The sequence below is a fragment of the Neofelis nebulosa genome, chromosome 16 (assembly GCF_028018385.1).
Source record: "Neofelis nebulosa isolate mNeoNeb1 chromosome 16, mNeoNeb1.pri, whole genome shotgun sequence".
NCBI classification, from domain to species: Eukaryota; Metazoa; Chordata; class Mammalia; order Carnivora; family Felidae; genus Neofelis; species Neofelis nebulosa.
In genome coordinates, this window is record NC_080797.1 from 30,045,960 (window position 1) to 30,071,785 (window position 25,826).

The window sequence follows — 25,826 nt, forward strand, 5'->3', positions numbered from 1 at the left end:
TTCTCAAGCTATTCCAAGAAATAGAGAGGGAAGGAAAACTTCCAGACTCATTCTATGAAGCCAGTATTACTTTGATTCCTAAACCAGACAGAGACCCAGTAAAAAAAGAGAACTACAGGCCAATATCCCTGATGAATATGGATGCAAAAATTCTCAATAAGATACTAGCAAATCGAATTCAACAGCATATAAAAAGAATTATTCACCATGATCAAGTGGGATTCATTCCTGGGATGCAGGGCTGGTTCAACATTCGCAAATCGATCAACGTGATACATCACATTAACAAAAAAAAAGAGAAGAACCATATGATCCTGTCAATCGATGCAGAAAAGGCCTTTGACAAAATCCAGCACCCTTTCTTAATAAAAACCCTTGAGAAAGTCGGGATAGAAGGAACATACTTAAAGATCATAAAAGCCATTTATGAAAAGCCCACAGCTAACATCATCCTCAATGGGGAAAAACTGAGAGCTTTTTCCCTGAGATCAGGAACACGACAGGGATGCCCACTCTCACCGCTGTTGTTTAATATAGTGCTGGAAGTTCTAGCATCAGCAATCAGACAACAAAAGGAAATCAAAGGCATCAAAATTGGCAAAGATGAAGTCAAGCTTTCGCTTTTTGCAGATGACATGATATTATACATGGAAAATCCGATAGACTCCACCAAAAGTCTGCTAGAACTGATACATGAATTCAGCAAAGTTGCCGGATACAAAATCAATGTACAGAAATCAGTTGCATTCTTATACACTAACAATGAAGCAACAGAAAGACAAATAAAGAAACTGATCCCATTCACAATTGCACCAAGAAGCATAAAATACCTAGGAATAAATCTAACCAAAGATGTAAAAGATCTGTATGCTGAAAACTATAGAAAGCTTATGCAGGTAATTGAAGAAGATATAAAGAAATGGAAAGACATTCCCTGCTCATGGATTGGAAGAATAAATATTGTCAAAATGTCAATACTACCCAAAGCTATCTACACATTCAATGCAATCCCAATCAAAATTGCACCAGCATTCTTCTCGAAACTAGAACAAGCCATCCTAAAATTCATATGGAACCACAAAAGGCCCCGAATAGCCAAAGTAATTTTGAAGAAGAAGACCAAAGCAGGAGGCATCACAATCCCAGACTTTAGCCTCTACTACAAAGCTGTCATCATCAAGACAGCATGGTATTGGCATAAAAACAGACACATAGACCAATGGAATCGAATAGAAACCCCAGAACTAGACCCACAAACGTATGGCCAACTCATTTTTGACAAAGCAGGAAAGAACACCCAATGGAAAAAAGACAGTCTCTTTAACAAATGGTGCTGGGAGAACTGGACAGCAACATGCAGAAGGTTGAAACTAGACCACTTTCTCACACCATTCACAAAAATAAACTCAAAATGGATAAAGGACCTGAATGTGAGACAGGAAACCATCAAAACCTTAGAGGAGAAAGCAGGAAAAGACCTCTCTGACCTCAGCCGTAGCAATCTCTTACTCGGCACATCCCCAAAGGCAAGGGAATTAAAAGCAAAAGTGAATTACTGGGACCTTATGAAGATAAAAAGCTTCTGCACAGCAAAGGAAACAACCAACAAAACTAAAAGGCAACCAACGGAATGGGAAAAGATATTTGCAAATGACACATCGGACAAAGGGCTAGTATCCAAAATCTATAAAGAGCTCATCAAACTCCACACCCGAAAAACAAATAACCCAGTGAAGAAATGGGCAGAAAACATGAATAGACACTTCTCTAAAGAAGACATCCGGATGGCCAACAGGCACATGAAAAGATGTTCAACGTCGCTCCTCATCAGGGAAATACAAATCAAAACCACACTCAGATACCACCTCACGCCAGTCAGAGTGGCCAAAATGAAGAAATCAGGAGACTATAGATGCTGGAGAGGATGTGGAGAGACGGGAACCCTCTTGCACTGTTGGTGGGAATGCAAATTGGTGCAGCCGCTCTGGAAAGCAGTGTGGAGGTTCCTCAAAAAATTAAAAATAGACCTACCCTATGACCCAGCAATAGCACTGCTAGGAATTTATCCAAGGGATACAGGAGTACTGATGCATAGGGGCACTTGTACCCCAATGTTTATAGCAGCACTCTCAACAATAGCCAAATTATGGAAAGAGCCTAAATGTCCATCAACTGATGAATGGAGAAAGAAATTGTGGTTTATATACACAATGGAATACTACGTGGCAATGAGAAAGAATGAAATATGGCCTTTTGTAGCAACGTGGATGGAACTGGAGAGTGTGATGCTAAGTGAAATAAGCCATACAGAGAAAGACAGATACCATATGATTTCACTCTTATGTGGATCCTGAGAAACGTAACAGAAACCCATGGGGGAGGGGAAGGGAAAAAAAAAAAAAAAAAAAGAGGTTAGAGTGGGAGAGAGCCAAAGCATAAGAGACTGTTAAAAACTGAGAACAAACTGAGGGTTGATGGGGGGTGGGAGGGAGGGCAGGGTGGGTGATGGGTATTGAGGAGGGCACCTTTTGGGATGAGCACTGGGTGTTGTATGGAAACCAATTTGACAGTAAATTTCATATATTAAAAAAAAAAAAAAAAAGAATAGAGTCAAGGTCATGGTCATCATCTTGCAACCCAACAAAAGAGAAAGATATGAGGACATTAAAATAAAAATCAAAATATAATATAAATTCCTAATGTATGGTGGTATCAATTTCATCATAAAAAAAGAGGCTAAGGACATTTAAATTTTTAAAGAGAAATACTAATGGACTAAAATTATCTATTCATTTATACCCAAAATATCCCACACTGAAGATAAGCTTACATAACACAATACATCAGAATAAGGCTGAGACACCACTCAGGTTAATTTTAGCAGCAAAACTGCAAACATAATAGTTTTTTTTTATATAAACATTTATACAAGGAGATTCAGTTTGGTCACTGTATTTCAAGATATACTATCTTAAATTTTTATAGCTCGGCCTAAATTTTATTATTTCCATATCAAAAATCTAGGTAAACCTAAATATTTAGAACACCTTTTAAAAACAAGACAGAAAATTATTTAATCAGTATGAACATATGTGTGTATTAAAACTAATCGTGGAAATATATATGAGAATGGCAGGGGGCAATATTTAATAAGAAAAAAAGCAAAACACAAGAGTCTCAATCTGACATCTTTATTTGAATCTCACTCACCTTTTACATCTGCACAATTCAGCAAACTAGTCTTATATATTCTTCTACTAGCTGTAGCTGCAAGAAACACATAATTTAGGTCATAGAGAAAATATCTAGACATGCTAAAACAATATCAAATATCCAAGTTCAGAAATATACAGCATAAAATAATTTGCTCCTAAAATTTACCTAGTATCTTCTAGAAATAATAAAACAAAAAATGTAAACGAAATTCTTAATATGGTAAATCAATTCTTTAGCACCTGAGACAATTATTAATATTTACCAGGCCAAAGAAAAAACACTTCCTTATGTTGTATTTTTTCTGAGTCCACATTTGTACCCCTCTACTAGTAAGTATAGTTCTACATCTCTCCTCGTCCTCTTTTTTCCTAGAGGTCTTAACCCAAGGCATCTCAATGGAAGGAAAAATAACTATCAATATTCCTTAGTCCAGATGGCAAGATTGATGATTGATGAGCCTTTTGATTTAGACATATTTTTAAATGGTAATTTATGTATTCCTAAATATTAAAAATAATTATCTTTAGAATTATGGATATTTTTAACTCTAACTTCTAAGTGATCTAGAATAAACATGGAGATTTGGATTATAAAAAATTTTTAGGCTATAATTCTAATTCCCTCAAGATTCTACCTGATACTTGCAATGGATGAACAACTCCCTGAATGACCAAATTAACTCTCTTGAAGACTATTCTGATATTTGAAATGCCCACCATTAATTGGAAGTAATTTCTTTAGCTCCGAATGCTCTGGTGAGGACTCTATCCCCATATTTTGCAAGACATTTTCCAGGTCACTGAGGTCAACTTCTCCTCCTGCAGAACAAAAGAAGTAGAGAAAGATGACATTTTTAAAAATAGCATAATTTCCAATTATTAAAGAGAAATAAAGCATAATGATACCTGCTAAAAAATAAGCAGTCAGTTACAGACACAAAATGAACAGTGTTTCTTTAACACTGGTAAAAGAGATGCTCCCATAATAATGGTTATAAAGTAATATTTCACAATTGAATAAGGTTCATATAATTTAAAAATTATTAGAATAATAAAGATGATCGGTACAAATAACTTAATATAGGGTATGGAAATTAAGCTAGAAATCAATAGCAAAAGCTACTAGGAAACTCCCCTAACTTTGGAAACTGAAGAATGCCTCTCTAAATAAATCATGTGTCAAAAAAATAAACCATACTGGAAGTTAGAATATTTTGAATTGAGTAAAAATAATAATATTACATATTAAAACTTGTAGGATATGGTATGGTTGTGCTGAGGGAAATTCACAGCCTTAAATGCATGTAATAGAAAAGATGAAAAGATCAATAACCCAAGGTTCTATCTTAAAAAGTTAGGAAAGAACAGCAAATTAAACCCCTCAAAAGGAGAAGAAAAGTTCTAAGGACAAAAGCAGAAACTACTGAAATGAAAAGCAAACTTTAAATAAAATCAATACAGCCAAATGTTGGGTTTTGGAAAGACCAACAAAAGTGATACATACCTGCACTAAGACTGACAAAGGAAAAAAAGAGAGAAAGCACAAAGAATAAATATTTCTAATGACAAAAAGGACATTACTAAGAATAGCCAAGAAGAGTTTAAAGAAGTAAATAAAATTGGGAGGATTTATGCTTCAGATATCAAGACATATTAAATCTACATTAAAATAGTAGGTGTACTGGTGCAAGGACCAGCAAATAGACCAAAGAACAAAAAGAATAAAAAGTCCAGATATAGCAACACATTTATTATCTTCGATTTATGAAAAAGCTAGCCTTACATTAAAGTAGGGAAAGGATCACCTTGTCAATAAATGGTGAATATCCATTTAGAAGAAAAAGGGACCCTTATCCCACATCATATAGAAAAATCAATTGAGTGGATTATAGATCTAAATGTGAAAGGAAAATAATAAAGCTCCCAGAAGATAAAATAGGAGACGTTTTCATGACCACGGTGTATGGAAGGATTTCTTCAACAGGCTCCCAAACATTCTAACTATAAAAGAAAAAAGGTTGACTAATTCAACTACGTGTCAAAGAGAAACTTATGTTCATCAGAAGATAAAATACAAGAGGAGACACCACATAGCACTGCCAATGCCCCTGCGGAGAAGCTGAGATAACCACCGAATTTGAAATATTTAAAGTGGATACAAAATTGTTTCAGTAATGCAGACAATTAAGTGCGTTGTTGTGGGTGACGGTGCTGTTGGTAAAACATGTCTCCTGATATCCTACACAACAAACACATTTCCAAGGATGTACCTACTCTTGGTGACAACTATGCAGTCACCATTATGATCGATAGGGGGCCATACACTCTTGGACTTTCTGATACTGAGGGGCAAGAGGACTATGACAGATTACAACTGCCAAGTTATTCTACAAACGTATTTCAATGTATCTACAAATACATTTCTACAAATGTATTCCAGTCTGTTATTCAGTGAACTCTGCCTCCTCATTCGAAAATGTGAAGGAAATGTGGGTGCCTGAGATAACTTACCACTGTCCCAAGACTCCTTTCTTGCTTGTTGGGACCCAAATTGATCTTAAAGATGACTCCTCTACGATTGAGAAACTAAGAACAAAGAGAAGTCTATCCCTCCAGAGATTGCTGAAATGATGTGAAAAGCTGGCCCATGACCTGAAGGTTGTCAAATATGTGGCGGGTTCTGCACTCACAGAAAGGCCTAAAGAATGTATGTGACGAGGCAATATTGGCTGGCCTGGAGCCTCCAGAACCAAAGGAGAGCTGCTGCTATGAACAACTCTCCAGAGCCCTTTCTGCACTGCTGGTGTCAGCATTGTACTAAAAGCAATGTTAAACTAAAGATGAAAAATTAAAATTCATTTCTGCAATAATGACAAGTGCCTTGCACCTACAAACATGCACTTGTGTGAGACAAGGCCCATAGGTATGATTCCCTTCCCCTTCTCAATATTAGTTAATTCAGTAATTGTGTATTGTCAGAAAGTGATTAGTACTAGGTTTTTATCTTGTTGTTTCAAAAATATTTTTTTTGTTGTTTAAAAGCAAGGCATGCTTGTGATGACTCTGTAATCGACGAATTTGGGTTGTTAAATCTACTCCCAGGCTCCATCCACTCTCGAGTTGCAAATATTTATGTACCCAACATGAAAGCAGCCAAATACATAAAGCAACTATTAATAGATATGTAAAGGAAGAAATTGATAGCAATGAACTAACAGTAAAGGACTTTAACATCCCACTTATACCAAATATATAAAGCAACTATTATTCTGGAGAATAATCTGGGAAATCCAGTTTTTTCTTTTACCTTTATTGGGGGGGGGAGGAGAGAGTATGTGGGGAATTTGTTTTTATTTAGTCATGTTTTTTACATTCATTGGCCACTGGACAGCTCTTAGGAGGAAGAGGATGGACTGACTCCACATTCCATTTCCTAGATCAAGTTTAGAACACTTGTCCCCCACCTGGTGCTCTCAGGAAGGAGTATAGTAAATGCCTCATTTAATAACATACTCATAGTTAAAAGTTGCCTTTTCTCTCCACCCATGAGTAGGTCCAGTACTTGATGATATTCCTGAGAGTAGGGAGAACCTGTCTGGCCCCTCCTCTTTTCTAGGGTGTACTCTATATGTGACTGTGACTTTCAGGGAAATTTGATTGTCATATGCTATTTTTTTGACATTACTTTCTAACTTCTTTCACTGATAAATGAAGAAAAGTGTTTTGGGGGGTATTTTGAAATACATCCAATGGATTGAGTGTGTAATTAAAAAACATTTTTCCCTATCAAAAAAAAGAAGATAAAATATAAGTGAAAAGTCAAACTATACAGCAAGATATTTATAATTTATATAACCTGCAAGGGACTTGTATCTAGAGTACATTAAAAAAAACCAAACAGGTAAAAGATAAATGAAAAATGCAATATGAATTTCTGGGAAAGATGGCAAAGTAGGAGGATCCTAAGCTCATTTGTCTCATGGATACCCCTCGATACACCCGTATCAGTGTAACCAACCCAGAAAACAACCTGAAGACTGTCAGAACAGACCCTCCACAGTTAATTGAAGAGAAGAGGCCACAATGAAAAGAATGGGAGGAATAATGGAGATGTGGTTAGAACCAGACCCCCAGGAAAACCAACCACAGATGTGAGGGATGCCACGGAAAAGGGAGAGGAAGAGATCTCCTACCAGGCACCCCAGACATGGGTGACCTGCACTGTAAAGACAAACCCCCATAATATTTGTCTTTGAAAGACAGAGGGGCTTAACTTTTTTTTTTTTTAACTTTTACAATCACTGGAGCTTAACACCTAGAATTTTATTTTATTTTATTTTATTTTTTTTTTAAATTTTTTTTTTTCAACGTTTTTTATTTATTTTTTTTGGGACAGAGAGAGACAGAGCATGAACGGGGGAGGGGCAGAGAGAGAGGGAGACACAGAATCGGAAACAGGCTCCAGGCTCCGAGCCATCAGCCCAGAGCCCGACGCGGGGCTCGAACTCACGGACCGCGAGATCGTGACCTGGCTGAAGTCGGACGCTCAACCGACTGCGCCACCCAGGCGCCCCAACACCTAGAATTTTAAAAATCAGTTGGCTTGGCTCTGGGAGAGCTGGAGGGCAAGAGGAAACAGTCTCCATCCTTAAAGAGACAGCATAACAAACAGCCCTGCAGGGATACAGCATAGAAGCGGCAGTTTGAAAAGTGGCTGGGATATTGAGAAAGGAGATTTATTTACTAATCTCAGAACTTCTCCTGGAAGGGCAGGGATTTTTAGGAGACTTCTCCAAGAATAAAAGACCTGGCAGGCACCATTTCTCTCCCCTACCCCCACCCTAATCCAGATACCCAGACAGCTGCAGGAACCAGCTGGAACACTTGCCATGTAGCTTGCTAACACTGCTTCACCCACCCCTGCATTCTCCTGCAGGCTGCCCCCTCCAACCATCCCCACTGGGCAGGAGTCCATCCAAAGCAGCACTAGATGCCTCTCATTTTGTAAGCAGCAGGCAGCTCCAACACTGTCCAGGACCACTCCCAAGTGACTCTTGCCCTGGGAGAGGGAATATAATCACACACATCAGTTTGACTATATTCCCAGCTCTGGGATGGGTACAGACCTCTGACTGCCAGCTCTACCCACCAACGAAGAATCTCACAGCGGGCAGCAGAAAGTGAGCACCCTGAAGTTTGGTGCAACCACAGTTATGGCAAATGGGGTGAGGGCAGGCATCTGGTCTGACCCAACTCAAGCCCAAGGTGGCCCCAGACTGACCCTTTAACATCACAGGGACCAAACCTTGTCCACAACAGGCAAAGAAGGCCATTGCAGATGACAACTGATGGCAAACATGACTCAACAATCACAGCCCTAGGGCATGCAACACCCAGAGAAGACACCTGAAATGCTAGTTTTTGGTGAACAGGGGACATTACACAACAGGACACTACAGGGCCTCTTCTTCATAAGACTGCTTTTTTCAAGATCAGGGACATAGCTGACTTTCCCAATACATAGAAACAGACACAGGGAGTTAGACAAAATGAAACTGCGGCTTATGTCCCAAATGAAAGAACAGGTCAAAATCACAGCAAAAGAGCTAAATGAAACAGAGATAAGCAATATACCCAATAGAGAATTCAAAGTAATCGTCATGAAGATACTTACTGGATGTGAGAAAAGAGTAGAGGATCATAGTGAGAAATTCAACAAAGATATTAGAAAATATAAAAAAAGAACCAGAGATGAAGAACTCATTAACTAAAATTAAAAACACACTAGAGTGAATAAATAGTAGATAGAGGAAGCAAAAGAACAGATCATTACTGAAAGAACAGTAATGGAAAGCAACTAAGCTGAAAAGGAAAGAGTAAAAGAACAATATAAAATGAGAATAGAGAACTCAGTGACACCATCAAATGTAGTAACATTAGCATTATAGGGATCCCAGAAGGAGAAGAGAGAGAAAAGCGGCCAGAAAAGTTTGTTAGAAGAAATAATAGCTGAAAAATTCCCTAATGTGGAGAAGGAGACAAATCAAGATTCAGAAGACTCTGAGTCCCCAACAAAATAAACCCAAGGAAGTCTACACCAAGACACATAATAATTAAAATGGCAAAAAATAGTGGTAAAGAGAGAACTTTAAAAGCAGCAAGAGAAAAAAGTTATATGCAAGGGAAACTCCTTAAGTCTATCCGCTGATTTTTCAGAAGAAACTTTGCAGTCCAGAAGGGAGTGGTATGATATATTCAAAGTGCTGAAAGAAAAAAACCTGCAACCAAGAATACCCTATCCAGTAAGGCTATCATTCAGAATAGAAGGAGAGATAGAGTTTCCCAGACAAACAAAAGTAAAAGGCATTCCTCACCATTAAACCAGTCTTACAAGAAATGTTAAGAGGGATTCTTTGGAAAGGAAAGGCCATAATCAGGAGCAAGCAAATTAGGAAAGGAAAAAAATTCACGGGGGCATACAAACATAACCAAAGTGGTAGATCAATCACTTATAAAACCAGTATGGAAGTTAAAACATAAAAGCAGTAAAATCAATTATAGCTATAGAAATCAGTCAAGGAATTCACAAAATAAAAGGAAGTAAAATATGAAATCATACATATAAAATGTGTGTGTGTGTGTGGGGGGGTGAAATTTAGTGCTTTTAGAATGGGTTCAAACTTAAGCAACCAGTACCTAATATAGGCTGCTATATGCATAGGATATTATATATAAACCTGATGGCAACCACAAATAAAAAAACGTGTAATAGATACGCAAAAAACAAAAGAAAAAGATATCAAAGCATATCACTAAAGGCCATCAAACCACAACGGAAGAAAGCAAGAGAAGAAAGGAACAAAGAAGAACTACAAAAGCCACCAAAAGCTACTAGAACCGATAAATGAAATCAGCCAAGTTACAGGGTACAAAATCAATATACAGAAATCTGTTCCATTTCTACACGTTAATAATGAAGTAGCAGAAAGAGAAATTAAGAAAACAATCCCATTTTCAATTGCACTAAAAATAATAAAATATTTAGGAGTAAATTCAACCACAGAGGTGAAAGACCCATACATTGAAAACTATAAAATATTGATGAAAACATTTGAAGATGACATAAACAAATGGAAAGATATTCCATGCTCATGAAGTAGAAGAACAAATATTGTTAAAATGTCCATAGTATGCAAAGCAATCTACAGATTTAATGAATTCTCTATCAAAATACCAGTAACAACTATAACAAATAGTCCTAAAATTTATATGGAACCTCAGAAACCCCAAACAGCCAAAACAATCTTGAAAAAGAAGAACAAAGTGGGTGGTATCACAATTACAGATTTCAAGTTATACTACAAAGTGATAGCAATCAAAACAATATAGTACTGGTATAAAAGCAGACATATAGATCAACAGAAAAGGGTAGAAAGCATATAAAGCATATTTAGGCATATAATCCACAATTATATGGTCAATTAATCTTTGACAAAAGATTATACAATGGGAAAAAGACAATCTCTTCAACAAATGGTGCTGGGAAAACTGGACAGCTACATATAACAGAATGAAACTGGACCACTTTACACCCCACACCAAGGTATACTAAAATGGATTAAAGACCTAAATAGGAGACTTAATACTATAAAAATCTAGAAAAGAGCACAGGCAGTAATTTCTCTGACATCGGCTGTAGCAACATTTTTTCTAGATATGTCTCCTGAGGCAAGGGGAATAAAAGCAAAAATAAACTATTGGAATGCCATCAAAATAAAAACTTCTGCATAGCAAAGGAAATAATCAACAAAATTAGAAGACAACCTATTGAATGGGAGAAGATATTTGCAAATGATGTATCTGATAAAGAGTTAGTATCAAAATGTATAAAGAACTTACACCAAGTCAACATCAAAAAAACCCCAAATAAACCAATTAAAAAATGGGCAGAAGACACAAGCAGACATTTCTTCAAAGAAGACATACAGATGACCAACAGACATGTGAAAACAAGCTCAATATCACCTATCATCAGGGATACACAAATCAAAACTACAATGAGATATCACCTCACACCGGTCAGGATAGCTAAAATCAAAAACACAAGAAACAACAAGTGTTGGTGAGGATGTGGAAAAAAAGGAACTCTCGTGCACTGTTGGTGGGAATGCAAAGTGGTGCAGCCACTGTGGAAGACATTATGGAGAGTCCTCAAAAAAATTAAAAATAGACTACCCTATGATCCAGTAATCACATTACTGGGTATTTATCCAAAGAATACAAAAACACTAATTCAGAAGGATATGTGCACCTCTATGTTTATTGCAGCATTATTTACAATAACCATACCATAGAAGCAGCCCAAGTGTCCATCAGCTGATGAATGGATAAAGAAGATGTAGTGTGTGTGTGTGTGTGTGTGTGTGTGTGTGTGTATACACATACATACACACATACACATACATATATATATATATATATATATATATATATATATACATACATACACATACCTATGTATATATATATATATAATGGGTATATGGTATATATATATATATGTATATATATATAATGGAATATATATATATAATGGAAATTATATATATAATGGAATATATATAATGGAATATATATATAATGGAATATATATGTAATGGAATATTATTCAGCCATAAAAAGAATGAAATCTTGCCATTTGCAACAACATGGATGGAGCTAGAGACTATAATGCTAAGTGAAATAAGTCAATCAGAGAAAGACAAATATCAAAGGATTTCACTCATATGTGGAATTTAAGAAATAAACAAACAAAGAGAAAAAAAAAAGAGTGAGAGAAACTAAGGAACAGACTCTGAAGTACAGAGAACACACCGATGGTTACCAGGAGGCAGATGGGTGGGTGGGTTGGGGGATGAGTGAAGTAGGTAATGAGGATTGAAGAGTACACTTAGCTGATGAGCACTGAGTAATGTATAGAGCTGTTGAATAATGTATAGCTGTCACTAGAATGTACACCTGAAACTAATATAACACCTTATGATAAATATACTTGAATTTAAAAAACAAATAAAAAATGTTTTAAAAATTCAGTATGTAGAACACAGACATCCAAGCAAATAGGCAACAGACATGAAAGGAGCTTTATCATAGAGGTATCCAAATAACCAGTAAACATGAATGCTCAACATCATTAATCATTAGGGAAATCCAAAAATAACAGTGGGATACCACAGCATGCTCACCAGAATGGCTACAACGGAGAAGAGAGATAATAGCAAGTATTAGCAAGGATGTAAAGCAATTGTTGATGTGTCAAATGGTACAAATGCTTTAGAAAATGGATTGACAGTATCTAATCAAGTACACACAATCCCATCTTACAACAAAGAAATTTCATTTCTAGGTGGATGGCCTAGAATTGTGCACATATGTTCACCAAAAGGCATATACAAGAATATTCATAGCAATATGTTCTTCATAACTGCTCCAAACTAGAAATGTCCTGTGATGGTAGACTGGATACATATCTTGTGGTATACTGATGCAGTGGAATATCGCATGGCAATTCAGGTACAACGAGCTAGTCAGAAATCATTTTACCTACTAGCGCACATTCTCTAAAGATCTCCTTGACTGTAATTTGGTAGACTGTACAATATGCAGCAATGAAAATTAACAAACTGCCGCTACATGCAACAATGTGGACAAATCTCAGAGAATAAGATGTAATACAATGTTACATGAAAGAAGTCAGACATCATGGAACACAGATCAGATGACTGCATTTATACAAATTTCAAAAGCGGGTGAAACTAATCTGTGGTCCTAGAATACAGGATGCAGTTACCTCCAGAGAGTCCAGAGGACATGACTGTGAAGTGGTATAGTGGATCTTCTGTATTATTGATAATGTATTTCTTCATCCAGGTGATAGATAAATATGTATGTTCACTTTGTAATAATTCTTAAGCTGGACACATTATACAATGTAGTAATTACGTGTTTCATACTTCAGTAAAATATTTATCACAGGAAAAAATATAATTTAGTGTAGACTTGGGATCTCATATTTATAGTAATTTCTCACTGACCTGTAATAACTTGTACTGAATCTATCAATGTTTTTAGATCATTCTTCCCTTTAGCTAAAAAATACAAAGCAGTCTCTTTAAAAAATTATAAAATAAGAAACCAGAAATAAGCTGAATTTCATTATTCCACATCACCATTTGGGCTCACTTGAATTGCTTAATTCTTAGTTTTATGACATTGATTCTATGTTACTTTTTTAAATTTTTTTTAATGTTTTAATTTATTTTCCTTTGAGACAGAGAGAGACAGAGTATGAGCAGGGGAGGGGCAAAGAGAGGGAGACACAGAATCCAAAGCAGGCTCCAGGTTCTGAGCTGTCAGCACAGAGCCTGACGCAGGGCTCGAACTCACGGACTGTGAGATCATGACCTGAGCTGAAGTCGGACGCTTAACCGACTGAGCCACCCAGGTGCCCCAAGACATTGATTCTATTTTAGTAAGCTGGCCTTTGACCCTTGAACCATAAAGTCTGGCCCATGGAAAAATATGCTTTTACTCAGCTATTTTAGTCCTTATAAACAGGATAGAAAATACCGTCCATGCAAGTTAATTCTCTAAAGGCCCTCAATTCTGGTAATGCTATGACTCTTAAGTATGAGTCTCTAGTGAAGAAAAGTCTATTTTCATCTCTGGTTTATTGCTAATATACTCTGATTCTCCCTGTTGCTCAGAATTGCTGCAAATGATTACAATGTACTAGAAGTAAGTATTAGTGGCCCAACCAAAGGCAGTTTTTGTTTTCCTTAGGAATCATTCACTTTTTCGCTCATTTACTCTATCATCTCTCACTCAACATTTATAGGGTGCTTACTTATAGGCCAGACACTCTGCTAGGTACTAGATACAGAATAACCTTTTCTATTCTAAGGTCACATTAAAGTGACAAGACAGGCAAAGAAGCATACATTTACACAATGTGGCAATTATAATGAAAAATGTATGCAGTTATTGTGGAAACACAGAGAAGAGACATCTAATGGAGCCTGGGTATTTAAAGAACTTACTAGAAAAAGTGCCCTCAACTCTAATAAGCAATGGTGAGGAGTAGGTCAAACAAAGGGGAAGGGGAAACTCTGAATAGCGGGGAAAGTATAAACAAAATAAAGATGCAACAAAAAGCATGATATATGTATGCTTGGAATAAAAGTTCAATGTTAGTGAGGGTAAAATACTAGATTGGACAGATAAGGCCAACCCAGATAATGAAAGAACTTGTTTGCCATAAAAAGGACTTGAGACATTCCCAAGTACCAAACTGAAAGCCATTAAAGGATTTTAAATTGGTGCAGAATGTCATCAGATTTGCATCTTATATGGATCACTCTAATGTCCAATATTTTGTGGAAGCCTTGTAGTAGCTGAAGTGAGGAATGAAAGGACCTAAAATAGGGCAGTGGTAGCAGGGAATGAGAGAAACTGATGGACTTACATATGGGATTTTTTCCAATGGTTTATTATGAAAATTTGTAAACATATAGCAAAGTTGAAGGAACTGTGCAATAAACACCCATATGCCCACCATCTGATTCTACTATTTAACATTTTACTATACTTGGCTTGTCACATATCCACCCATCTACCCATCTGTGTGCAGTAATTTTTAAATTTAGGTTTATATAAAGGTAAAACTTACAAAATTAGGTGACAGATAATCCAGATCGTGGTTGACAGGAATTGGGGGAATCAAAAATGAATTCCATATATCTAGCTTAGGTGAATAGATGGATAGGGAGAGCACAAATGAGATTGAGAATACAGGACTAGGAGACTGGACAGGAAAATACTGAATTCAGTTCTAAATTCTAAATTCAGTTCAGTTGAGAAAAAGAAGCGTCCCACGGAATATCCAAGTAGAAATGTCTAGCAGGCATTTGGATACACCAGTCTGAAGCTGTATAGAAACACAGATTTACAGTCATAAGCATGTAGATGATAGGTTGAACAAAAGACAGTGATGAGATTACCCAGGTAGAGTATGCAAAATGAAAATCAAAAAATGAGAAGATCCAGGTTAGGAGGAAAAAAACACAGAAGCCAAAGGAGAATAATTTCAAGAAGGTGAGAATTATCACCGATACAAAAGACAGTAGAAAGCTCCAATAAAAAGTGAATAATGTCTAATGCAACTAGCAAATGGCAGGTTACTGGTGCCCAGAGAGAACTTTCAGTAGTATTATGGGGCTGTGTCAGAAGAGAGGAATGATGGGAAATGTGAGAAGGGTACACAGTGGGCTTGCATTTATTTCCTTTTCCGTCGTTTAACTGTGCTTCCTCAACATTCCCAGATGTGAAAGATGGTCTTGGAATCAATCTAGTCAAGTGCTTTGTATTCTATATACATTCAGAAAATGGAAGACAGGATTAGTTCTTGTTCTAGAACTACATTTTTCCCGAAGATTTTACATCACAAAATTAATCTGGTTTCAGAATAACTCTTACATAGACCCTCGAGACCAAATTTTCCTGAAAGACTTTTTATATCTAAAATGAGTCACCATAAAGTGGAAGTTTTCTTTTCATCTCTCCAGAATCTTCTTTGGTGAGTTCAAAGCCCATGTTCCCTAGTATCTTGTCCAGGTCTCTGACAGCTACTGTCTCTCCTTAGGGAAAGAGAAAAAAATATGAAAATGCCTACTAATGCTGAAATGTCCCATATATTTTACCCATTCATTATACACTTGGCAGAAATATGCAAGATCCATGGAACATGTTTCAGTTTAAGGCAGAGCTTCAATATGGTTAGAAGTAAGCTCACTTCTCTTAAACCTTTTTGGAAAAATAACCATATACCCCATAAACTTCTAAAGGAACAGAATTACTTTCCAGTGTATAATTTTTATGAAAGAAACAGGCAGGGGGCGCCTGGGTGGCTCCGTCAGTTAAGTGTCCGACTTCAGCTCAGGTCATGATCTCACAGTTCCTGGGTTCAAGCCCCACATCTAGTTCTGTGCTGACGGCTCAGAGCCTTGAGCCTGCTTCAGATTCTGTCTGTCTGTATGTCTCTCTCTCTCTCTCTCTCTCTCTCTCTCTCTCTCTCTCTCTCTGTCCCTCCCCCACTCATGCTCTGTCTCTGTCTCTCAAAAGAAACTAAATGTTAAAAATTTTAAGAAAAATAAATAGGCAGTTCCAGTGAAATGAGAAAATCACCATGGTTGGAGTGAGAACACAAGGGTTGAATATTGTTCTCTACTATTTATTATCTACTGGAACTTAGGTAAATAACCTAACTTTGAGTCCTAGTTTTCTGTTGTATGAAACAAAGATGAGACTATCTCGCAGAGCTTCTGTGGAGATAAAATAACACTTATGAAAAGATTTAGAACTCTGTCAGGTATGTAGCAGACGTTTGATATGTTTTTTTTTTTTTTACATTTATTTATTTTTTAGAGACAGAGCGAGACAGAGCAAAGCGGGGGAGGGGCAGAGAGCGAAGGAGACACAGAATCTGAAGCAGGCAAGCATTCAGCACAGAGCCCAACGTGGGGCTCGAACCCACGAACAGGGAGATCATGACCTGAGCTGAAGTCGGTCACCTAACCAACTGAGCCACCCAGGCGCCCCGCGTGATACATTTTAATAACTACATCTAAGCCAAAGTAGCATTTTTTTTTTTAGCTCTAACTAGATTCATTGCCTGTGCTAACCAAAATCACAGAATAATTACATTCTTATTCTGCGTTTCACAATTAACCTGCAATAATAAATTCTGTCTCTTGTCTTGGAAAATTTGTTAAAATTCATATCAATAAGATCAATATAAAAGCCCCAAAGAAAACAACCTACCAAGATAAAATAATTTCAATTATATTGAATCCATATGTTGGAGAGTATCAGGATTCTTTATCACATGATTAGGAAATAAGACAATAAGTGATACATTGCGAGTGGTTTGTTGATTCATCATCAATCTCACCTTGGAAAGGTAAGATTTCATAATGATACAGCTTCCTGTTAGCTAAAGACAAGGCAAAATTCAAATCACAGAGAAAGAGAAATGGAATTCATAAAACTGCTTAAGTTTCATAAAGAAACACTTTTCTGATTTGGCTTATACATCTGGAATACCTATCTCCATAATAATATAAAAGCTAGGTCAAAATCTTTTCCCCTTGAAGCAGCTGTGAGTGACATCCTGCCATGTTGAAACATGTGGTACAGGTATGACATTGTAAATTGTACTCATGTATTTTTCTTTTTCATATTCCTTTTCTTCCATAAAACTTTTCTATTCAGCCATAGAATTTATATAACTCAGAGGAAAGAGGGTTTTTTTTTTTAATTTTCAAAAGCTACTTTTTATAAAGCAAACCTGAAAATCTAACATTTCGTTTTACTGTGAACCAGAGGGTTGAAAGGGAAAAAAAAAAATGACACAAGGAAGCTCCCTTTCCTCCTTCTTCCCGTATCCTGTTTGGTAAGAAGAGGAGGGGAGAAGTCCGTTAACTACCTGAAGAGAGTGGGTGAGGGGAGGAGAAACAGTTTCACATCTGAAACTGGTATCACACTGTATGTTAACTAACTGGAATTTAAACAAAAACTTAAAAAATAGAGTTAACCTAGTTTCTTCCGGTTTAAAATAAAAAGTTCCTTTTTGGTTGACCTAGTTTATTTTGGGAAATTCTCAGTTTTTCAAACCTTTCCACACTTCCGCTCTGAGAGGCCTCCTCATAGTATCAGGGAAAGCTTGGGGGTCCTGCTGCCCGTAAAGGAGGGCGGCCAGACCTTGGGTTGCCCTCTGGATTCTCGATAGCCTCTTCAACAAAATCCACACTTCATGAGTCCTGACATCTCCTGCTGAAGCTGATGGCCTGAGAAACTTGTGGTCTGTGTCGTTGTGGTCTGTGTCATTGTTGTTTTGTTTTTTAGCAAAGTCAAGGTTCTTTGGTCCTTCCTTCACTAACTTGGTTGGCTAAGCCCTAGCATTCTCTGGTGATGAGGTCCTCTGTGTCTCAGTCAAGTATTCTATTAGTCCCCAGACCATACTGTCTACTCCATAGCCTCTGGAGGGATCACCTCTCCCTTTGACTTGGTGTCCCATGGCAGACCCACTGACCTCCATCTCTGAGAAACCTTCTACATTGCTTACTGGGAGTACGTGGGAAAACTGGATATCCTTCATACCACACAAAGCCAAAGGGGGCAAAGCGGTGGCCTGTTTCCAGCCCTCCCTCTGCCTAAGAACACCATACCGCAATATCTATTCTGGTGAAAATGGCATCCTGTCTGGACACTCAGTGAGGTGGTGACATCCCAGAGTTCCAAACAGGAAGCACGACAAAAGGTCTCCTTGGTTTTTTCTATACCCTCACTCCCATCCCATCAACACATCTAGAGTTTTTCTTCTATCTTACCTCCTATCAGGGTTTGATTAGAAAGAAGGGTTGAGGGTAGAGATGATGGGGGTGTGCAGCAGGCAGCAAGAACACTTAAACCTTCTTTTGAGAGAGAGAGAGAGAGAGAGAGATATCTTTATCTCTATTTCTCCCCCCAGTTGCACTTTCTTAAACCATAGATTCATAAATACAGAGAACAAACTGTTGGTTGTCAGAGGAAAGGGGAGTGGGGGGGATACATGAAATAGGTGAACAGAGTCACAAAGATGAAAAGTACAGCATAGGGAATATAGTCAGTAATATCATAATAACGTTGCATGATGACAGATGGTAACGACATTTACCATGGTGAGCAGTTAGTTAAGTAGATAATTATTGAACCACTACATTGCACACCTGAAACTAGTATAACGTTGTATGTCAACTATACTTCAACAATTTAAAAAATATTGCTGAGAATACTCTTGCAAAAATATGTTTTAAAAGCATTACTATCTCAGGTGCGCCTGGGTGGCTCAGTTGGTTAAGTGTCTGACTTCAGCTAAGGTCATGATCTCATGGTTCGTGGGTGTGAGCCCTGCATCTGGCTCTGTGCTAACAGCTCAGAGCTTGGAGCCTGCTTCTGATTCTGTGTCTCCCCATCTCTCTGCCCCTCCCCCCCTCGCAAATCAATAAAACATTAAAAAAAGTTTAAAGCATTGCTCTCTCAGTTTTATATCAACTTCTTACCTGTAACAGTTTCAGCTTTATTCATTAGTTTATTAGGTTCAACTCTTCCATCAGCTGTAAAATGAGGTAAAAATTACAGAGATCATAATGAGATGCAAACACATGAAATTCTTAACTGTGAAACAGCATAAGAAATCAACAATTTCCCATGATTTTTACTACAACTGTATTTCTCTCCCCCCCACCCCCACCCATGCCTTCATATTCTTTTCTATGCTCCACCCCACCAGGTACATAACCCCACACACCAGTATTTCCATTCAGAATGCTTTTATTACCTGCCCTGGTCTATAAAGTCCATGTTAGGACTATTTCACCTCTATTCCCACTTCTCTGCAAACTAGGGGGTCTGGGACATGAGCAGTCATCTCCCCTGTATAATTCTATTTTTACAGACTGATTCATTTAGTCCTGTTTCCTTCACATCCAGTTCCCTGTCGATGTCAGTTAGGCCCTTCGTCTTTCATGCTCCCCTTGCCTGTGGAACCCTGTCTGGTCCTAGCTATGGTTCCCATTGCTCGCTCATCACCCTCCTTGGTCAATCTCATGACTGTCCCAGGTATGATCATATCACCAAAAGGGGGGAGGCAAGATAAGGGCTTTTTATCACATTTTGATTTTTTTTAACATTTATTCATTTTTGAGAGACAGAGAGACAGAGCGTGAGAGGGGGAGGGGCAGAGAGAGAGGGAGACAGAATCCGAAGCAGGCTCCAGGCTCTGAGCTGTCAGCACAGAGCCCGAAGCGGGGCTCAAACTCACCGACCGCCAGGTCATGAACTGAGCTGAAGTCGGACACTAAACCGGCTGAGCCATGCAGGTGCCCGCCACATTTTGTAATCATATAAAAATAGTAGATAAATTGCTTAATGGTTAGGTTGTTCCACAACTTTCAACATTTTGATATTTTTTTAATCAGATTTCCAAGTTAAAGGATTTGTCAGTGTTGCCTTAAATAACAGTAATGCACGTTACCCTATGCATAAAATGTTCTTAGATTTATAAAGTTGAAACTCCTGCCTTTTAATATTGTAAAAAACACAAACTTGTATCTTGTAAATTTTTTCCTGCATTGAGCTATTTAATAGCAGTGTAATACAGCTGTATTTATTCTATAGCAATCCTTTTCTTCAGAAGCTGATTCTTCATCATGTCTTGATTCTGTTTTCAAAGTGCAGAATAGTATTTCAAAAGGAGAAAGGAGGAAAAATTGAAAAAAAAAGTTTAAAGAACAGAATGTTGTGTGCCAGGCCTTTCTTGGTGGATTGGACTGGGTATACATGGTAACGGTGGCAGTTTAGGGTGCTACCCCGCTCCCAAAGTTCGAGCCCTTCGTCGGGCTCGGTGCTGACAGCTCAGAGCCTGGAGCCTGCTTTGGGTTCTGTGTCTCCCTCTCTTTCTGCTCCTTCCCCGTTCATGCTCTGTCTCTCTCTCTGTCTCTCAAAAATAGAAAACATTAAAATTTGTTTTAAATAATAAAAAGAATATTGTGAGATCTTAATGATGCTTTTTGAATCAGTGATACAGAGGAAAGGTTGCCAAAGTATTCCTAGAAACGTAAGTTTGGATCTAAAGTACTAACATAGCAAATACATTTCCATCTTTCTTCCACACCTCCCAAATGGAACTTTTGGAAACCATAAAATTTATTCTCAAGGAGGAGAGCCTAAAGCATAACACTTAAGGTAATTTTTTTTTTTTTTTTTTTTTTGGGACAGAGAGAGACAGAGCACAAACGGGGGAGGGGCAGAGAGAGAGGGAGACACAGAATCGGAAACAGGCTCTAGGCTCCGAGCCATCAGCCCAGAGCCCGACGCGGGGCTCGAACTCACGGACCGCGAGATCGTGACCTGGCTGAAGTCGGACGCTTAACCGACTGCGCCACCCAGGCGCCCCTTAAGGTAATTTTTTTATTATTTTTATCATTTTCTATGGTTCTTTCTATAAGAATTTTATATCTAAGAAGTTTACATTAATAAAAAGACTTCTCACAACATGGAACCATGTGAACGATGTCTATGTAAATGTCACCTTCAACTGACAGGTGCTTCAGAATCTTACAAAATTCTTTACCTGACATCTCCATCTTCATGTTTCCTAGAAAAGTGTCTAAGTTGCTGTCATCAACCTTACTTCCTAGGAGAAAAATAGGAGCTGTAAAAGCTATGAGAATGGGAAATGCTAATAGTTTTCAATTTCAGAAAAATACTTCCTATTATCTTCACATCGCTATATTCCATTTCAGTGTGAAAAGAAGAGTCTTTTGACATGTATTCAGATGCACACTTTCAGTTCTTCTATCAGAAATAGAAACATGTTCTTTTGATCATTTTAAAGAGAATATGGCTATAAGCACAGGAACATTTAACCCAGTACAGCCCATATAATATTAGACAAGAAGTGTTACTGGCTGATGTTGAGGGAACAGTTAGGAGCCACTATGTAAAATGTGGTAGGGGCACCTGGGTGGCTCAGTCGGTTGAGCGTCCGACTTCGGCTCAGGCCATGATCTCACGGTCTGTAAGTTCGAGCCCTGTGTCGGGCTCTGTGCTGACAGCTCAGAGCCTGGAGCCCGCTTTGGATTCTGTGTCTCCCTGTCTCTCTGACCCTCCCCCGTTCATGCTCTGTCTCTCTCTGTCTCAAAAAAATAAATAAACATTAAAAAAATGTGGTAAATAAGGAGTCATGTAGCCATAGAATGGGGAATCAATTTTCTTTTTTTTTTTTTTATTATTTTTATTTATTTATTTATTTATTTATTTATTTATTTATTAATATATGAAATTTACTGTCAAATTGGTTTTCCATACAACACCCAGTGCTCATCCCAAAAGGTGCCCTCCTCAATACCCATCACCCACCCTGCCCTCCCTCCCACCCCCCATCAACCCTCAGTTTGTTCTCAGTTTTTAACAGTCTCTTATGCTTTGGCTCTCTCCCACTCTAACCTCTTTTTTTTTTTTTTCCCTTCCCCTCCCCCATGGGTTTCTGTTACGTTTCTCAGGATCCACATAAGAGTGAAACCATATGGTATCTGTCTTTCTCTGTATGGCTTATTTCACTTAGCATCACACTCTCCAGTTCCATCCACGTTGCTACAAAAGGCCATATTTCATTCTTTCTCATTGCCACGTAGTATTCCATTGTGTATATAAACCACAATTTCTTTATCCATTCATCAGTTGATGGACATTTAGGCTCTTTCCATAATTTGGCGATTGTTGAGAGTGCTGCTATAAACATTGGGGTACAAGTGCCCCTATGCATCAGTACTCCTGTATCCCTTGGATAAATTCCTAGCAGTGCTATTGCTGGGTCATAGGGTAGGTCTATTTTTAATTTTTTGAGGAACCTCCACACTGCTTTCCAGAGCGGCTGCACCAATTTGCATTCCCACCAACAGTGCAAGAGGGTTCCCGTCTCTCCACATCCTCTCCAGCATCTATAGTCTCCTGATTTCTTCATTTTGGCCACTCTGACTGGCGTGAGGTGGTATCTGAGTGTGGTTTTGATTTGTATTTCCCTGATGAGGAGCGACGTTGAACATCTTTTCATGTGCCTGTTGGCCATCCGGATGTCTTCTTTAGAGAAGTGTCTATTCATGTTTTCTGCCCATTTCTTCACTGGGTTATTTGTTTTTCGGGTGTGGAGTTTGATGAGCTCTTTATAGATTTTGGATACTAGCCCTTTGTCCGATGTGTCATTTGCAAATATCTTTTCCCATTCCGTTGGTTGCCTTTTAGTTTTGTTGGTTGTTTCCTTTGCTGTGCAGAAGCTTTTTATCTTCATAAGGTCCCAGTAATTCACTTTTGCTTTTAATTCCCTTGCCTTTGGGGATGTGCCGAGTAAGAGATTGCTACGGCTGAGGTCAGAGAGGTCTTTTCCTGCTTTCTCCTCTAAGGTTTTGATGGTTTCCTGTCTCACATTCAGGTCCTTTATCCATTTTGAGTTTATTTTTGTGAATGGTGTGAGAAAGTGGTCTAGTTTCAACCTTCTGCATGTTGCTGTCCAGTTCTCCCAGCACCATTTGTTAAAGAGACTGTCTTTTTTCCATTGGGTGTTCTTTCCTGCTTTGTCAAAAATGAGTTGGCCATACGTTTGTGGGTCTAGTTCTGGGGTTTCTATTCGATTCCATTGGTCTATGTGTCTGTTTTTATGCCAATACCATGCTGTCTTGATGATGACAGCTTTGTAGTAGAGGCTAAAGTCTGGGATTGTGATGCCTCCTGCTTTGGTCTTCTTCTTCAAAATTACTTTGGCTATTCGGGGCCTTTTGTGGTTCCATATGAATTTTAGGATGGCTTGTTCTAGTTTCGAGAAGAATGCTGGTGCAATTTTGATTGGGATTGCATTGAATGTGTAGATAGCTTTGGGTAGTATTGACATTTTGACAATATTTATTCTTCCGATCCATGAGCAGGGAATGTCTTTCCATTTCTTTATATCTTCTTCAATTACCTGCATAAGCTTTCTATAGTTTTCAGCATACAGATCTTTTACATCTTTGGTTAGATTTATTCCTAGGTATTTTATGCTTCTTGGTGCAATTGTGAATGGGATCAGTTTCTTTATTTGTCTCTCTGTTGCTTCATTGTTAGTGTATAAGAATGCAACTGATTTCTGTACATTGATTTTGTATCTGGCAACTTTGCTGAATTCATGTATCAGTTCTAGCAGACTTTTGGTGGAGTCTATCGGATTTTCCATGTATAATATCATGTCATCTGCAAAAAGCGAAAGCTTGACTTCATCTTTGCCAATTTGGATGCCTTTGATTTCCTTTTGTTGTCTGATTGCTGATGCTAGAACTTCCAGCACTATATTAAACAACAGCGGTGAGAGTGGGCATCCCTGTCGTGTTCCTGATCTCAGGGAAAAAGCTCTCAGTTTTTCCCCATTGAGGATGATGTTAGCTGTGGGCTTTTCATAAATGGCTTTTATGATCTTTAAGTATGTTCCTTCTATCCCGACTTTCTCAAGGGTTTTTATTAAGAAAGGGTGCTGGATTTTGTCAAAGGCCTTTTCTGCATCGATTGACAGGATCATATGGTTCTTCTCTTTTTTTTTGTTAATGTGATGTATCACGTTGATCGATTTGCGAATGTTGAACCAGCCCTGCATCCCAGGAATGAATCCCACTTGATCATGGTGAATAATTCTTTTTATATGCTGTTGAATTCGATTTGCTAGTATCTTATTGAGAATTTTTGCATCCATATTCATCAGGGATATTGGCCTGTAGTTCTCTTTTTTTACTGGGTCTCTGTCTGGTTTAGGAATCAAAGTAATACTGGCTTCATAGAATGAGTCTGGAAGTTTTCCTTCCCTTTCTATTTCTTGGAATAGCTTGAGAAGGATAGGTATTATCTCTGCTTTAAACGTCTGATAGAACTCCCCTGGGAAGCCATCTGGTCCTGGACTCTTATTTGTTGGGAGATTTTTGATAACCGATTCAATTTCTTCGCTGGTTATGGGTCTGTTCAAGCTTTCTATTTCCTCCTGATTGAGTTTTGGAAGAGTGTGGGTGTTTAGGAATTTGTCCATTTCTTCCAGGTTGTCCAATTTGTTGGCATATAATTTTTCATAGTATTCCCTGATAATTGTTTGTATCTCTGAGGGATTGGTTGTAATAATTCCATTTTCATTCATGATTTTATCTATTTGGGTCATCTCCCTTTTCTTTTTGAGAAGCCTGGCTAGAGGTTTGTCAATTTTGTTTATTTTTTCAAAAAACCAACTCTTGGTTTCGTTGATCTGCTCTACAGTTTTTTTAGATTCTATATTGTTTATTTCTGCTCTGATCTTTATTATTTCTCTTCTTCTGCTGGGTTTAGGCTGCCTTTGCTGTTCTGCCTCTATTTCCTTTAGGTGTGCTGTTAGATTTTGTATTTGGGATTTTTCTTGTTTCTTGAGATAGGCCTGGATTGCAATGTATTTTCCTCTCAGGACTGCCTTCGCTGCGTCCCAAAGCGTTTGGATTGTTGTATTTTCATTTTTGTTTGTTTCCATATATTTTTTAATTTCTTCTCTAATTGCCTGGTTGACCCACTCATTCGTTAGTAGGGTGTTCTTTAACCTCCATGCTTTTGGAGGTTTTCCAGACTTTTTCCTGTGGTTGATTTCAAGCTTCATAGCATTATGGTCTGAAAGTATGCATGGTATAATTTCAATTCTTGTAAACTTATGAAGGGCTGTTTTGTGACCCAGTATATGATCTATCTTGGAGAATGTTCCATGTGCACTCGAGAAGAAAGTATATTCTGTTGCTTTGGGATGCAGAGTTCTAAATATATCTGTCAAGTCCATCTGATCCAATGTATCATTCAGGGCCCTTGTTTCTTTATTGACTGTGTGTCTAGATGATCTATCCATTTCTGTAAGTGGTGTGTTAAAGTCCCCTGCAATGACCACATTCTTATCAATAAGGTTGCTTATGTTTATGAGTAACTGTTTTA

At 37.9% G+C, this 25,826-nt stretch overlaps 1 protein-coding gene across 7 annotated transcripts in view; it reads right to left on the minus strand.

The window, feature by feature from the left end:
- Window positions 1–3,189: 3,189 nt before the first annotated feature.
- EFCAB13 (EF-hand calcium binding domain 13) overlaps window positions 3,190–25,826 on the minus strand; it is a 185,507-nt gene continuing 162,870 nt past the window's right edge. For all 7 annotated transcript variants that reach the window (XM_058702937.1, XM_058702939.1, XM_058702938.1 and 4 more), the window contains 5 exons: window positions 21,445–21,507; window positions 19,373–19,426; window positions 15,806–15,910; window positions 3,933–4,034; window positions 3,190–3,267 (listed from right to left, as the gene is read on the minus strand). In XM_058702937.1, the coding sequence (XP_058558920.1) occupies window positions 3,203–3,267; window positions 3,933–4,034; window positions 15,806–15,910; window positions 19,373–19,426; window positions 21,445–21,507 (389 nt within the window). In that variant the 3' untranslated portion in view covers window positions 3,190–3,202. The remainder of the gene's footprint in view (window positions 3,268–3,932; window positions 4,035–15,805; window positions 15,911–19,372; window positions 19,427–21,444; window positions 21,508–25,826) is intronic.